Source organism: Octopus bimaculoides, chromosome 23 (genome assembly GCF_001194135.2).
Source record: "Octopus bimaculoides isolate UCB-OBI-ISO-001 chromosome 23, ASM119413v2, whole genome shotgun sequence".
NCBI lineage: Eukaryota > Metazoa > Mollusca > Cephalopoda > Octopoda > Octopodidae > Octopus > Octopus bimaculoides.
Genome location: NC_069003.1, coordinates 19,036,947 through 19,048,997, shown reverse-complemented (window position 1 = coordinate 19,048,997; position 12,051 = coordinate 19,036,947). Strand labels below are relative to the sequence as shown.

Below are 12,051 nucleotides of genomic sequence, written 5' to 3'. Positions count from 1 at the left end.
TTATCCATTTTCCAGTAGCCATCTTGAACTTCCTGTATTTCTCCATTTAGTAATCTGAGCCTGAATGAGCCAGGTTTCTCTTAGAAGCCTGCAAAACTTTAAGTTGCATGGAGTTGAATCAAACTGTTTTAAATAATAATAATAATAATAATAATAATACATATATATATATATGGAATGGGTTTCCCTCAGTTTCTGTTTACTAAATCTAATCACAAGAATTTGTTTGGCCCAGAGTTACAGTAGGAAACAGTTGCTCAAGTTGCCACACAATGAGAATGAACTGGAAGCCATATGGTGAGAAGCAAACTTCTTGACCGCACACCCACAAGGTATAATGGCTACAGTTGGTATGACCAAAGAGATCACTGACCTCCAGTGAGTCATCAATCCAATCTTACATCTATACAAGAATACACACACACGTATGCTTATATGTGTATTGTAGTAGATGTAGGGCAATGGGTTTGCAAATCTCTGGCCTGTACCAGATGTAGCCATTACGACTATTGTGTGTCTGTGAGGCACAGGCATAGGTGTGTGGTCAAGAAGTTTGCTTTCCAACCATGAGGTTTCGGGTTCATTCCTAGTGTGGCACCATGAGCAACTGTTTCCTATTATGGTCTTGAGCCAACCAAATTCTTGTGACTAGATTTAGTAGACAAAAACTCTGAAAAACTTGTTGCATATATTATTATTATTATTAAAGTGGAGAGCTGGCAGAATCATTATTAGCATGCCAGGCAAAACACTTAGCAGTATTTTGCCCATCTTTATGTTCTGAGTTCAAATTCCACCGAGGTCCACTTTGCCTTTCATCCTTTTGGGGTCGATAAAATAAGTGCCAGATGAGAACTGGGCTCGATGTAATCCACTATCCCCTCCCCCCAAATTTCAAGCCTTGTGCATATAGTAGAAAAGATTATCATTGTTATTATCATTATTATTAAAACACTTTAATTTGGTTCCATGTGACTAAGTTTTACAGGCTTCTAACAGATACTGGGCTCATTCAGACTCAGATTACTGAATGAAGACGCTCACATCAAAGGAAGTTTTAGAAATTTTATTTACCCAGAGAGATTTGTCTGTCTGGATGGAGTTTATGTGTCTCTACTCATTAATCAAACACATAAATCATATATATCCCCATGTAGACTTAACATCTGTCATCAGGTTTAACACAAATATTTGGTCCTTGGGTGCTTTAACCCTTTAGCATTCAGATTACTCAGTGTATTGCTTATTTATTTACTCTCTGAAGTAATCATGCATTATATTGTAGCTTTGAGATATTGATGTAATTGATTATTTTTAGAATGACATTGTAGGGTTTGAGAAGTTAAATCTGGCTGATTTGAACATAAAACAAGAAGAAGAACTGGTCTAGATACAGCTAGTTTAAATGCTAAAGGGTTAAAAGATTTCATGTGGGAGAATTCAGGTCAAGTCTCTGTTCTGAGGCCAATTTCCACTCTTCCTCACACCTGCCTAAAACACCCTAAAAATTTAAGGGCCAAGGGCATTGCCCTTACCCCACTTAGAGGTAGAAAAAAAAATTTAGTTTCCAATTCTTTATGCTTGCATGGGTTTCATGGAATTCATTAGGGCAGATTTTCTATGGCAGGTTGCTCTTTCTATTACCAATCTTCACCAATTTCCAGCCTAGAGTATTAAACAACAAAACAGCCCAGGCACAGTTGCAAGCCTCTTTTTGTTTGCAAAGATCATACAACACATCAGAATATCTCACAAGATTTTGTAGCTGACTGCAAGCATATGGCACTGCCTGTATCTAGAAAATGAATTTGGGGACAAAGAAGAAAGAAGAGAGTCACTTACTACAGTCATCCAACTCATCAGACCCATCTTCACAATCTGCATGTCCATCACATTTCCACCAGAACGGTATGCACTGGTGTTCAGATTTACAACTGATTTCATGGCTGAAATGGTAGCATTGATAAAAAACAATAAATTGTAAGTTCTAATTTATGACAAATTATATTCTAATTTATATTCTAAGTGTCCCCAACATTTCTTTTCAGCTGAGCGATCCAAACTTTGCAAGCTGGTGCCATGTAAAACACACCCAGTACAGTCTATAAAGTGGTTGACGTTAGGATGGGCATGCAGTTGTAGGAACCATGTGAAAATCGACATGAAGCCTGGGCATTTCTTCAGCTGGCCAACTCCTGTCAAACTGTCCATCCCATGCCAGCATGGAAAACAGACATTAAATGATGATAATGAAAATGATGATGGTGATGATGATAATGTAGTGAGCTGGCAGAATTGGTTAGTACACGAGATGGAATGTGTAGCTGTATTTCTTCTGGCTTTATGTTCTGAGTTCAAATGCCACTGAGATTGATTTTGTTTTTGTTCTTTCCAGGCCAATAAAATAAGTACCAGTGAAGCACTGATGTCAATATGATTAATTCATTTCCTCCTGCCACATTCCCAGCCTTGTGCTTATGATAGAAAAAAATTTATATTCAAAATCATATTCTAATTTATAAGAGAAATGTTTAACAATTTCATTAGTGTTGTTGTCAGATCCAGACTCAGTGCTAACCAAACAAAAAAATGTGCCAACTGTAAGCATCCCATGTCTTCTTTTTTTGTAAAGAATTAGTGCTCTGAACACTATATTATCCAATGTGTTTTACCATTCTGAAGACAATAGTGAGGGGTTTGTATCCTTACAGGATCGGCAACATGCTATCATAATCCTAAACACTTTACCTCACTTGGAAACATGTGGGGATTGGCAACAGAAAGGGCATCTGGCTGTAGAAAACCTGCTACACAATAGTGCTGCAAACACACACACACACACAATTTTGTAAGCGCAGGCATGGCTGTGTGGTTCGGAAGCTTCTCAATTACATGGTTTCAGGTTCACTTCCACTGTGTGACATCTTGAGCAAGTATCTTCTGCTATAGCCTTGGGCCAACTGAAGCCTTGTGATTGAATTTGGTAGGCAGAAGTTCTTGTTATGCATATACATGTGTGTGAAAGTGCTTGTACCTCCAATAATAGGTAAGAGAGAAAACCTCATTCCTAAAAGAAAAAAGACTGTGATCATGGCTGTAGTGTCTTTGATAATGTCTGCTGGATCAAGGTTGAGCTGGGACTATACAACGACAATGCCACCCCGACCATTATACTGCACTGTTGCCACTACCATCACTACTAATAGTCAAATTTCCCACAAATCATAAAGAGTATAAATAATGTAGCCCTAGATAACCAAACCTGAAAAATAAATGGGATGGTTGAAGCTGGAATGCCTTTGGACATAAACCTTCTGGATCAGTCTGACCAAGGGCTAAACAACACAACAACACTTGGGGAAGCTGATTGCATCAGTATTTTTCTTGCCAGAGTGTAGGAGAGGTGGTGGTAGTGAAGTAAACAATAACATAGTAAAATAAAGAGTGGAGGGGTGGATTGTGGGAATGATGATTATAGAAATGGCAGAGAAGGGAGGAGTAGTGGGGGTGATGGTCATCATCATCATTTAAAACCCATGTTCTATGCTGGCATGGGCTGGACAGTTTGACATGTCCAAGGACTGCATCATGCTCCAATGTCTGCTTTGGTGTAGTTTCAACAGCTGGATGCCCTTTACAGCATGTACTGGCTGCCTTATTTTTCATGCCACCAGCATTTGTGAGGTCACCATACAGCTTGTAAGACTATGAATTTTGAGATGGTTAATTTTACACTAGGAGATGAGGGGTTAACAGCATGAGAATCAGAGATTGAAACCTTACCTTACACATTCTCGAAGGCACTGTTTTTTATCACCTGCCAGCAAATATCCGTCACTACAAGTACATGTGTGTCCAATGTCATGTGGTGAATCAGGAGTAAGCAGGCAAAGCTGAGAACAGCTGCTGTTGTAACAAGGGTTTTTGCTGGGTTCTTCCACTGAAACAAAAAATCTTGATGTTAAAACCTATAAGCATTCAGAGTATTTTGTCAAGTGTAATGCTTATTTAATTCACATTGTTTTATATAAAATGAAATAATGAGAAGGAAGCCATTGACTTACACTGAGGTTGTCGGAAAGGATGAAACACCTGAATGTCCATGGGTCGAGAGGGCAAATGAGAGAAGTTGGTGATGTTTTCTCCAGAGAATTTCATGGCACGATGAATATTTTCTGTACCCCAATCAGACCAAAATATAAAGCCTTCAATAGTAGTTATGGCAAAAACATGAGATAGGTACTCTTTGATTATTTTCTTTATGTTGGTACCGTCTAAATTTGCAAAAGCAATGTATTTGAGTCGCCCATCAGCCCAGAAAATCTTATTGGTAACATAGTCAATGGTCAGAGCATTTGGCCATATTAAATTTTGGTCAATAATTTTTATACGGTTTGTTCCATCCATCTTGACTCGTCCAATGTGAGGGGAACTGCCCCAGTCGGTATAGAACAGCAAACCCTTGGCAGGGTAGACTTCAATAGCACGAGGATGGTCCAGGCCTTTATGAAGAAGTACTTTCCGGTGATTACCATTCAACTGAGACACTTCTATGGTGTGTGTTGTACGGTCGCACCAATACAAATTACGCCCTATCCAATCCACTGCAATACCATCAGGGTCCTTTATGTTAGTTTCATGAAGAACCTTTGGAAGACAATCAAAGTACAAGAGTCTTTTCAAATGTGTGACAAAAAAAATAATACAATACTGCAAGTACATATTAACATCATTATCACTGATTTTTTTTTTTAGCATGCAATGTCAGGTGCCAAAAAAAAAGGTTTAAAATTTGTGCTCCTAGGTAAACATGCAGATGACACACAAACTGAAAATAATTAGACTAAAATTCTAATGGTAAAAAAACTCCACAAATAAAAAGAACAAATTTCTATGGAACCTTAGGCACTACAGGAGTGACTAGAAGAGTCATCAAGAACAATGTAAAGCCTGCAGAGAAAGCATTTAGATGGGTCTTGCCACATAGGTGAGAACAAGTTTGACTGGGTCACCTGGACACTCAGTGACCCTAGGATACCACACTGAAGGCATGTCCAGGTAAATGTACAAACGTCTCAGTCAAGGATAAGCTGCATCTGATGGTGAGGCTCCAACTTGAGAGTTCAGGAGTTTTATGGGGAGTTAAATGTGAGTTAACTACTATTACCAAGTCCTTAGTTATAGGTCAATAGCAGAAGATGGTCCTGTAGCTAAACTATACAAGACTCAGTGGAAGGCTGATCCCTAGGCATATGTCCCACAAGTTCACTCTTGTGTGTGGACAGACCTTGATGTCATATGAATCAGTTTGTGCGCCTAAGGGGTTAAATAGGTTCTGAGACTGAAGTGTAAGGTTAGAAGAGCAGAAAACTAGGAAACTGTAAATGAAGTGGCAGAAGGCAACAGGCTGGAAACCCCCTGTTGTATCTTTCACAGGAAAAACTATGAACCTTTAGACTTGGGAATGGAGGTCTGATTGTTGATGCCTATAGGCATAGTAGAGAGAAAGGGGGAGAGAGGGGGTACAGAGAGAGATGAAGGAGGCAAAAGAGGATATAGAGGGAAGAGTAGGGAGATAGAGTGGGATTAAGAAGGGGATTCAGAGGAAGATGCAGGAAGATAGAATGGCAGAGAGAGAGAGAGATATAGATGGGGGAGGGTACAGATGGAGGGAAAAGAGGAAGATATATGAGGGAGAGAAACAGGGTAAAGGAGATACAAAAGGAAGGACAGGGAGATAAAATGGGAGAGAGAAAGAGAAGTGTATGAAGAATTGAATCCTTCAATTTGGAGATATACAGAACAAGCTTTAGTAGATCATACCTGAACATTTGAGGAATTCATTTGAGTTCTGAAAATTTTGCTGTTGCTGGCAGAAATATGGGACCAGTATATGTACTGGTCAACCCAATCATAGTCAAGGGCAATCACGTGGTTTAAATCGTTGACAACCATTTCAATATTTCTTCCAGAGAAATCAGTTTTAATGATGTAATGTTGACTGGCAACCAATAGTTTTGGCTCAGGGGCTGAAACAACAACAAACAGATATTACATGCATACATACATAATGGACTCTTCTGCCATTAGACAACATATGTGGGTTCTGAAACTTTTTGCTGAATAACCACACAGATGATTTGTTTACAGTAATCAAATGTTTGCATTCAGGCATGGTTGTGTGGTAAGGAGCTTGCATCCCAACCTCTTGGTTTCAGGTTCAGTCCCACTGCATGCCACCTTGGGCAAGTGTCTTCTATTATAGACTTGGGCCAACCAAAGCCTTGAGTGGATTTGGTAGATGGAAACTAAAAGAAGCCTGTCATATACATGTGTGTGTGTGTTTTTGTTCCTCACCACTGCTTGACAACTGGTGTTGGTATGTTTATGTCCCCATAACTTAGTGGTTCAGGAAAAAAGGATTGATAAAATAAGTACCAGGCTTTACAAAACAAAACAAAGTTTGACAAAAAGTTCTTGAAGGTGGTGCCCCAGCACGGTCGCAGTCTAATGGCTGAAACACGTAAAATGTAAAAATTAAAAGAAACAGCCTACCCAACTATGTATCACCTTTTTCTCCCTCCACCCATCAGCTGTATCTTCATTACTACCCTGTTGCTCTCCTGCCAGGCTCTCTTTTGCATCCCTCTACCTTCTCCAACTCACATGACATGGATCATCTCCAATCCCTTGTCCTACATCCACTCTTCAGAAACCTCAACCAATTTTTTCAACTTACTGCCTACCTGTACCCCCTCTCTATCTCTACCCATCTCTTATTCTCTTGCAACCCCTACCCACACTTCTAATTCCTGTCCCCACTCACTTCTACTCACATCATACATTGGAGTGTGTGTGTGTGTGTGTGTGAATCACCATTATTTTCCTCTTTGAAGCCCCTGCTAATCATTCTCACTAGGCTTCTTTCAGTTTCCATCTACCATATCCATTCACAAGGGTTTGGTCAGCCCAGGGCTGTAGTAGAAGACACTTGCTCAAGGTGCCCTGTAGTGGGTCTGAACCTGAACGCTTGTGGTTGGAATATCAAACTACTTAACCAAACAAGTGTGCCTGTCCTTATATACGAACAGCCATGCCACATGGCAATGAAACATGGGCTGTGACTGCAGAGGACATGTGAAGGCTTGAAAGAAATGAAGCCTATATGCTCTATGGGATGTGCAATGTCAGTGTGCATGTGCAACAGAGTGTAAGTGTTTTAAAAGAAAAATTGGGTATAGGAGGTATCAGTTGTAGTGTGCAAGAATGCATTGGTATGGTCATGTGATTGATATGGGTGAAGACAGCTGCATAAAGAACTGCCAATCTCTAATTGCAGAAGGAACCTGTGAAAGGGGTAGACCCAGGAAGATGTGGGAAAAGGTGGTGAAATATGATCTTTGGTTGTTCAGCCTCATGGAGACAATGACAAGTGACCAAGACTTTTGGTTTCTTGTTGAGAAGACACATCAAGCTAAGTGAATCACAGTCATTGCCAGTGATGATGGCATATGAAAGGTATCCAGTACACTCTGTAAAGTGGTTGGCATTAGGAACAGCACCCAGCTGTAGAAACCAAGCCAAAACAAATGACTAGAGCCTAGTGTAGCTCTCCAGCTTTCCAGTTCCTATGGAAAACAGACATTAAATGACGAATTTGGCAGTGGCTGCTGTGTGTGTGTGTGTGTGTGTGTGTGGTTATACTATATTGTGGGAGATGACTCACAATGTTATGATGTCAGAACAGATAGGAATCACTATTGATAAAATTAAAAAAATAAAAGCTCTAGAAAACTTGGAAAGGTCACTAACACGCCAAGAATTGGATATCACACTTGATAATGATTCCAACATGAATCAGACAAGTTAACAGAAAGCTTCTATACGGTAATTTGATCTGTTTAGAATAGCAACCAAATCCACTTCATATACATTACCTTACTGTCTTAAAAAAATGGGAAGGACATACATTAGATAATGGTGACCGGTAAATTCCACCAGGTAAATTTCACCAAAGGTGGAATTATCATCATCATTATTATTATCATTATCAAATCATTATTTAGAAGGGTTCCACAACGTTTTGCACTCATCACGAACATCCACACATCCAAATTTGTGGGAACTATGCACTGCCCTTAAATCTGAGGAAGGATTAAGCCAGACAAAAACTGCACACATTTGACGTGGAGACTCAACAACAACAAAAAAGACTTATCAAATTATCAATGCATAACTGAAGAAGCTAGTTCAGGAATATCAAAATGAAAACCCTCTGCAGTTTTTAAGAAGTATTGCACACAGTTTGTCTTAAATTTTTTTTAAATAAATCAAACTTTCTTATCCTAACTCTCCTTCACAATGTAATAGCTGTTATTTTTTATCCTATTGTTATAATGAAATGTGTGCTAAAATTTAATCTTTTCTTTCTTTTTCCCAAATTATATTATTTTTGAAATTTTGTGATTAGTTTTTTGTCATAGATTCTTGTTCCAAGGGAGTACATTAAAGTGATCCCATCTCAATTCAAGTAGATTATAAAGATTATTTTCTATCTCACCTTCAGACTTGAGAGATGGACAAATTAAATAACATAGGTATTGACCCATGGTCTAGAAAAACTGACCATGGTGATTATTAGTGGGTGGAATTTACCTTTGTGGAATATACCATGGTGGAATTTACCTATGGTGAAATATACCTGGTAGAATTTTTCACGGTGGAATTTATCTAGAACCTAGATAGTGTATGTATAAACACAGTATGTCTGAGACAAAAAAGATGGGATGGTCACAACTAGAACGTTTTTATCTGCTTGTTCGTGATTGACTTGGGATTAAAAGAATAACTATGGAAGATTTTGGTCTTTTTTTTTGCCATTTTTGACAATTGGGTCAAAAAACAAGTAGAAGTACAAGGCCAATAACAGTAGGCAAAATTTGAACTTTTAACCATGTACTCAATAGTCCAGCATCATGACTTCAAATGCAAAAACACAATGAATAAAACAAAACAAAAAAAAAAGCTGGATTAAACTTACGTTCAGCCACTTTGCAGAATTTTCCGTCTTTTTCCAGGCGGTAACCCTCAGCACAGGAGCAGGTGTAACCTCCGATTGTGTTTTCACACTTGTGAGAACAAGGAAAACTGGTCACGCATTCATTAATATCTGAAATTCCAACAATAACAACAAATATTGGAATAGGGAATAAAATAAATCAGTCAACAATTTGACAACAACAATAACCCTTCCTATTTTGGGGGAAGAGGTATGTCAATATAATCAACCCTAGAGCTCAACTGGTATTTATTTTATCTACCATGAAAGGATAAAAGGTGAAGTCAACATCAGCAGAATTTTGAATTCACAATGTAAAACTGAAAGAAACACTGCTAAACATTTTGTCCTGCATGCTAACAATTCTACCAGTTTGCCACTTTAATAATAATGATAGTCCATTCTATTCTAGGCACCAGCTCCGAAATTTGAATGAAAGAGGATGGTTGATTACATTGACCCCAGTGCTCAACTGGTACTTTATTTTATTGACCCTGAAAGGAATGAAAAGCAGAGTTGACCTTAGCAAAATTTGAACTCACATTGTATAAAGACATATGCAATGCCACTAAGCGTTTCGTCTAGCATGCTAACGATTCTGCCAGCTTACCACCTAAGTAGTAGTAGTAGTAGTAGTAGTAGTAGTAGTAGTAGTAATAATAATAATAATAATAATAATAATAATAATAATAATAATAATAATAATAATGCTTTCAAAGTTTGGCACAAGGCCAGCAATTTCGGGGGAGGGGATTAAGTTGATTATATCAACCCAAGTACTTGACTGATGCTTATTTTACTGACCCCAAAAGAAAAGAAGGCAAAGTTGGCCTCAGTGGAATTTGAACTCAAAATGTAAAGACAGACAAATTGCTGCTAAGCATTTTGCCTAGTATGCTACTGATTCTGCCAGCTTGCTATCTAAGCAGAGTAGTAGTAGTAGTAGTTGTTGTTGTAGTAGTAGTAATGGTTTTAAATTTTGGCACAAGGCCAGCAAGTTCAGGGAATGGGGTGAGTCTATTACATCGACCCCAGTCCTTAACTGGTACTTATTTTATCAAACCCGTAAGGATGAATGGTAAAGTTGACCTCAGTGGAATTTGAACTCAGAACGTAAACAAATGAAGTGCCGCTAAGCATTTAGCCCAATGTGCTGTTAATTCTGCCAGCTTTCTATGATCAGATGAAAATGAATGATATTCATTGATAACAATCACATGATATCAAAACAAGGAGACATACATGACAGGCTCCTTCTACTTCCTTCTATCAAATCCCTTCATAAGGCTTTGGTCAGCCGGGGGCCCAAGTTGGACTGAACCTGAAACCATGTGACTAGGAAGCAAACACACTCCTTACCAGAGGTTTACTACATAAACCCTGACAAAGTGTCTATTGGAGTAAGCAACTCCTTACTTTCACTAGTCTTAACCACCTAAATAATCAAGTAAAACTGCAGTTGCACCCAAGATATTTTGAAAAAGAAGAAACTACATGTAACAGAAAGGTCAATCCCATTAGATAGTCCTCATCATGTGACCATCAGATTAGGTCACATGACAATATCATACACAACACGTGCAACATAAATATTATGAAACAACAATACTACAGAATGAAACAATTCAAAGAATTTACAGAATTACCTCGACAGAAAGTCTTATTATACAATTTGTATCCTTCACGACAAGAACACCTGTACTCATAATAGACTGGAATGCAGTCATGTTCACATGGGTTGTGTAGGTCACACGGATTCACACCTTCAAAAGACAAATAGATATTAAATGAAGGTTATTATTTTAAAGTAAGTTCACAAGTATTTATGGAACATTTACTCATAGAAAGATTCAATACTTGTATTGATTTCTTAGCCATTTCAACATTAACTTCATCATAAGTCAGAAAAATTTAATAAGTAAATACACTAAAAAGACTTATAATAAAAATACAAAGTAATAAATATTAAAATAATAAAACAACTACACGTGTTTCATAACCACATTTTCAAATAGAAAATAAAATAAAAACCAAATCGATTCAAAATAAATTGATCAAAAATCAATTCTATTCAAAAATATAGCTAATCTTCAGGTCAAAATACAATAATAATAATAATAATAATAATAAAATGAATGTATATATAAACTAAAGCTTCAATAAGGTAAGTATTGCATTTATTTTCAGTAATATTGTTAAATGTTTATTTTCTTTTATTTATTGGTAAAATAAATATTTTTATATAAATTCATTTAATATTTATTGTACATACATATATACATACACACATATATACATACATATATATGTGCATACATATATACGTACATACATATATAAATACATATGTATACACCCACACATAAATCTTTGCAAAAAAATACTGTTCAGGTGTTTATCAAATTTTGTTTTAAAATAATTTTTAATACATAAAATTTTTCCAAACCATTTGACTCTATCAAGAACTTATAAATTTTTAAACTCAGACACACACATCCACATATAGGTGCAGACACACACACACACACACACACACATACACACACAAAGGTTTCGTTACAATTTATTTCACTAACCACAATTTTCAAGTTCATCAGAATTATCTCCACAGTCATTCCGTCCATCGCAGAACAAGACACGATCAATGCAGACGTTGTTGTTGCAGGTGAAGTGTAACACAGGGTCACACATGTTGTCAGCATAGCAGGACATTTCATCGGTGCCATCAAGGCAGTCAAAATCACCATTACACCGATCCTGGAGATCAATACACTGATTGTTTGAACATTGAAACTCTGTCACTGTGCAGACACTGGAAGCTGGAAATATAAAAAAAGCCAAAAGAAATTAAATATTATGAGAAAGAAGTATTTTTTAAAACTTTTATATATCACTGAAGGGCAGTTGGGCTACAATGATGGCATATCGCTTGAAAACTAACATCCTCATATTGTATCACCAGATATATATATATATATATATATGTATAGATA

At 37.3% G+C, this 12,051-nt stretch overlaps 1 protein-coding gene across 4 annotated transcripts in view; it reads right to left on the bottom strand.

Annotated features, from left to right (window-relative positions):
• Positions 1-12,051, bottom strand: part of LOC106879043 (low-density lipoprotein receptor-related protein 1B) — a 208,271-nt gene that overhangs the window by 58,944 nt on the left and 137,276 nt on the right. For all 4 annotated transcript variants that reach the window (XM_014928457.2, XM_052975989.1, XM_052975991.1 and 1 more), the window contains 7 exons: positions 11,635-11,877; positions 10,705-10,821; positions 9,041-9,169; positions 5,824-6,029; positions 4,065-4,647; positions 3,784-3,940; positions 1,843-1,946 (listed from right to left, as the gene is read on the bottom strand). In XM_014928457.2, the coding sequence (XP_014783943.1) occupies positions 1,843-1,946; positions 3,784-3,940; positions 4,065-4,647; positions 5,824-6,029; positions 9,041-9,169; positions 10,705-10,821; positions 11,635-11,877 (1,539 nt within the window). The remainder of the gene's footprint in view (positions 1-1,842; positions 1,947-3,783; positions 3,941-4,064; positions 4,648-5,823; positions 6,030-9,040; positions 9,170-10,704; positions 10,822-11,634; positions 11,878-12,051) is intronic.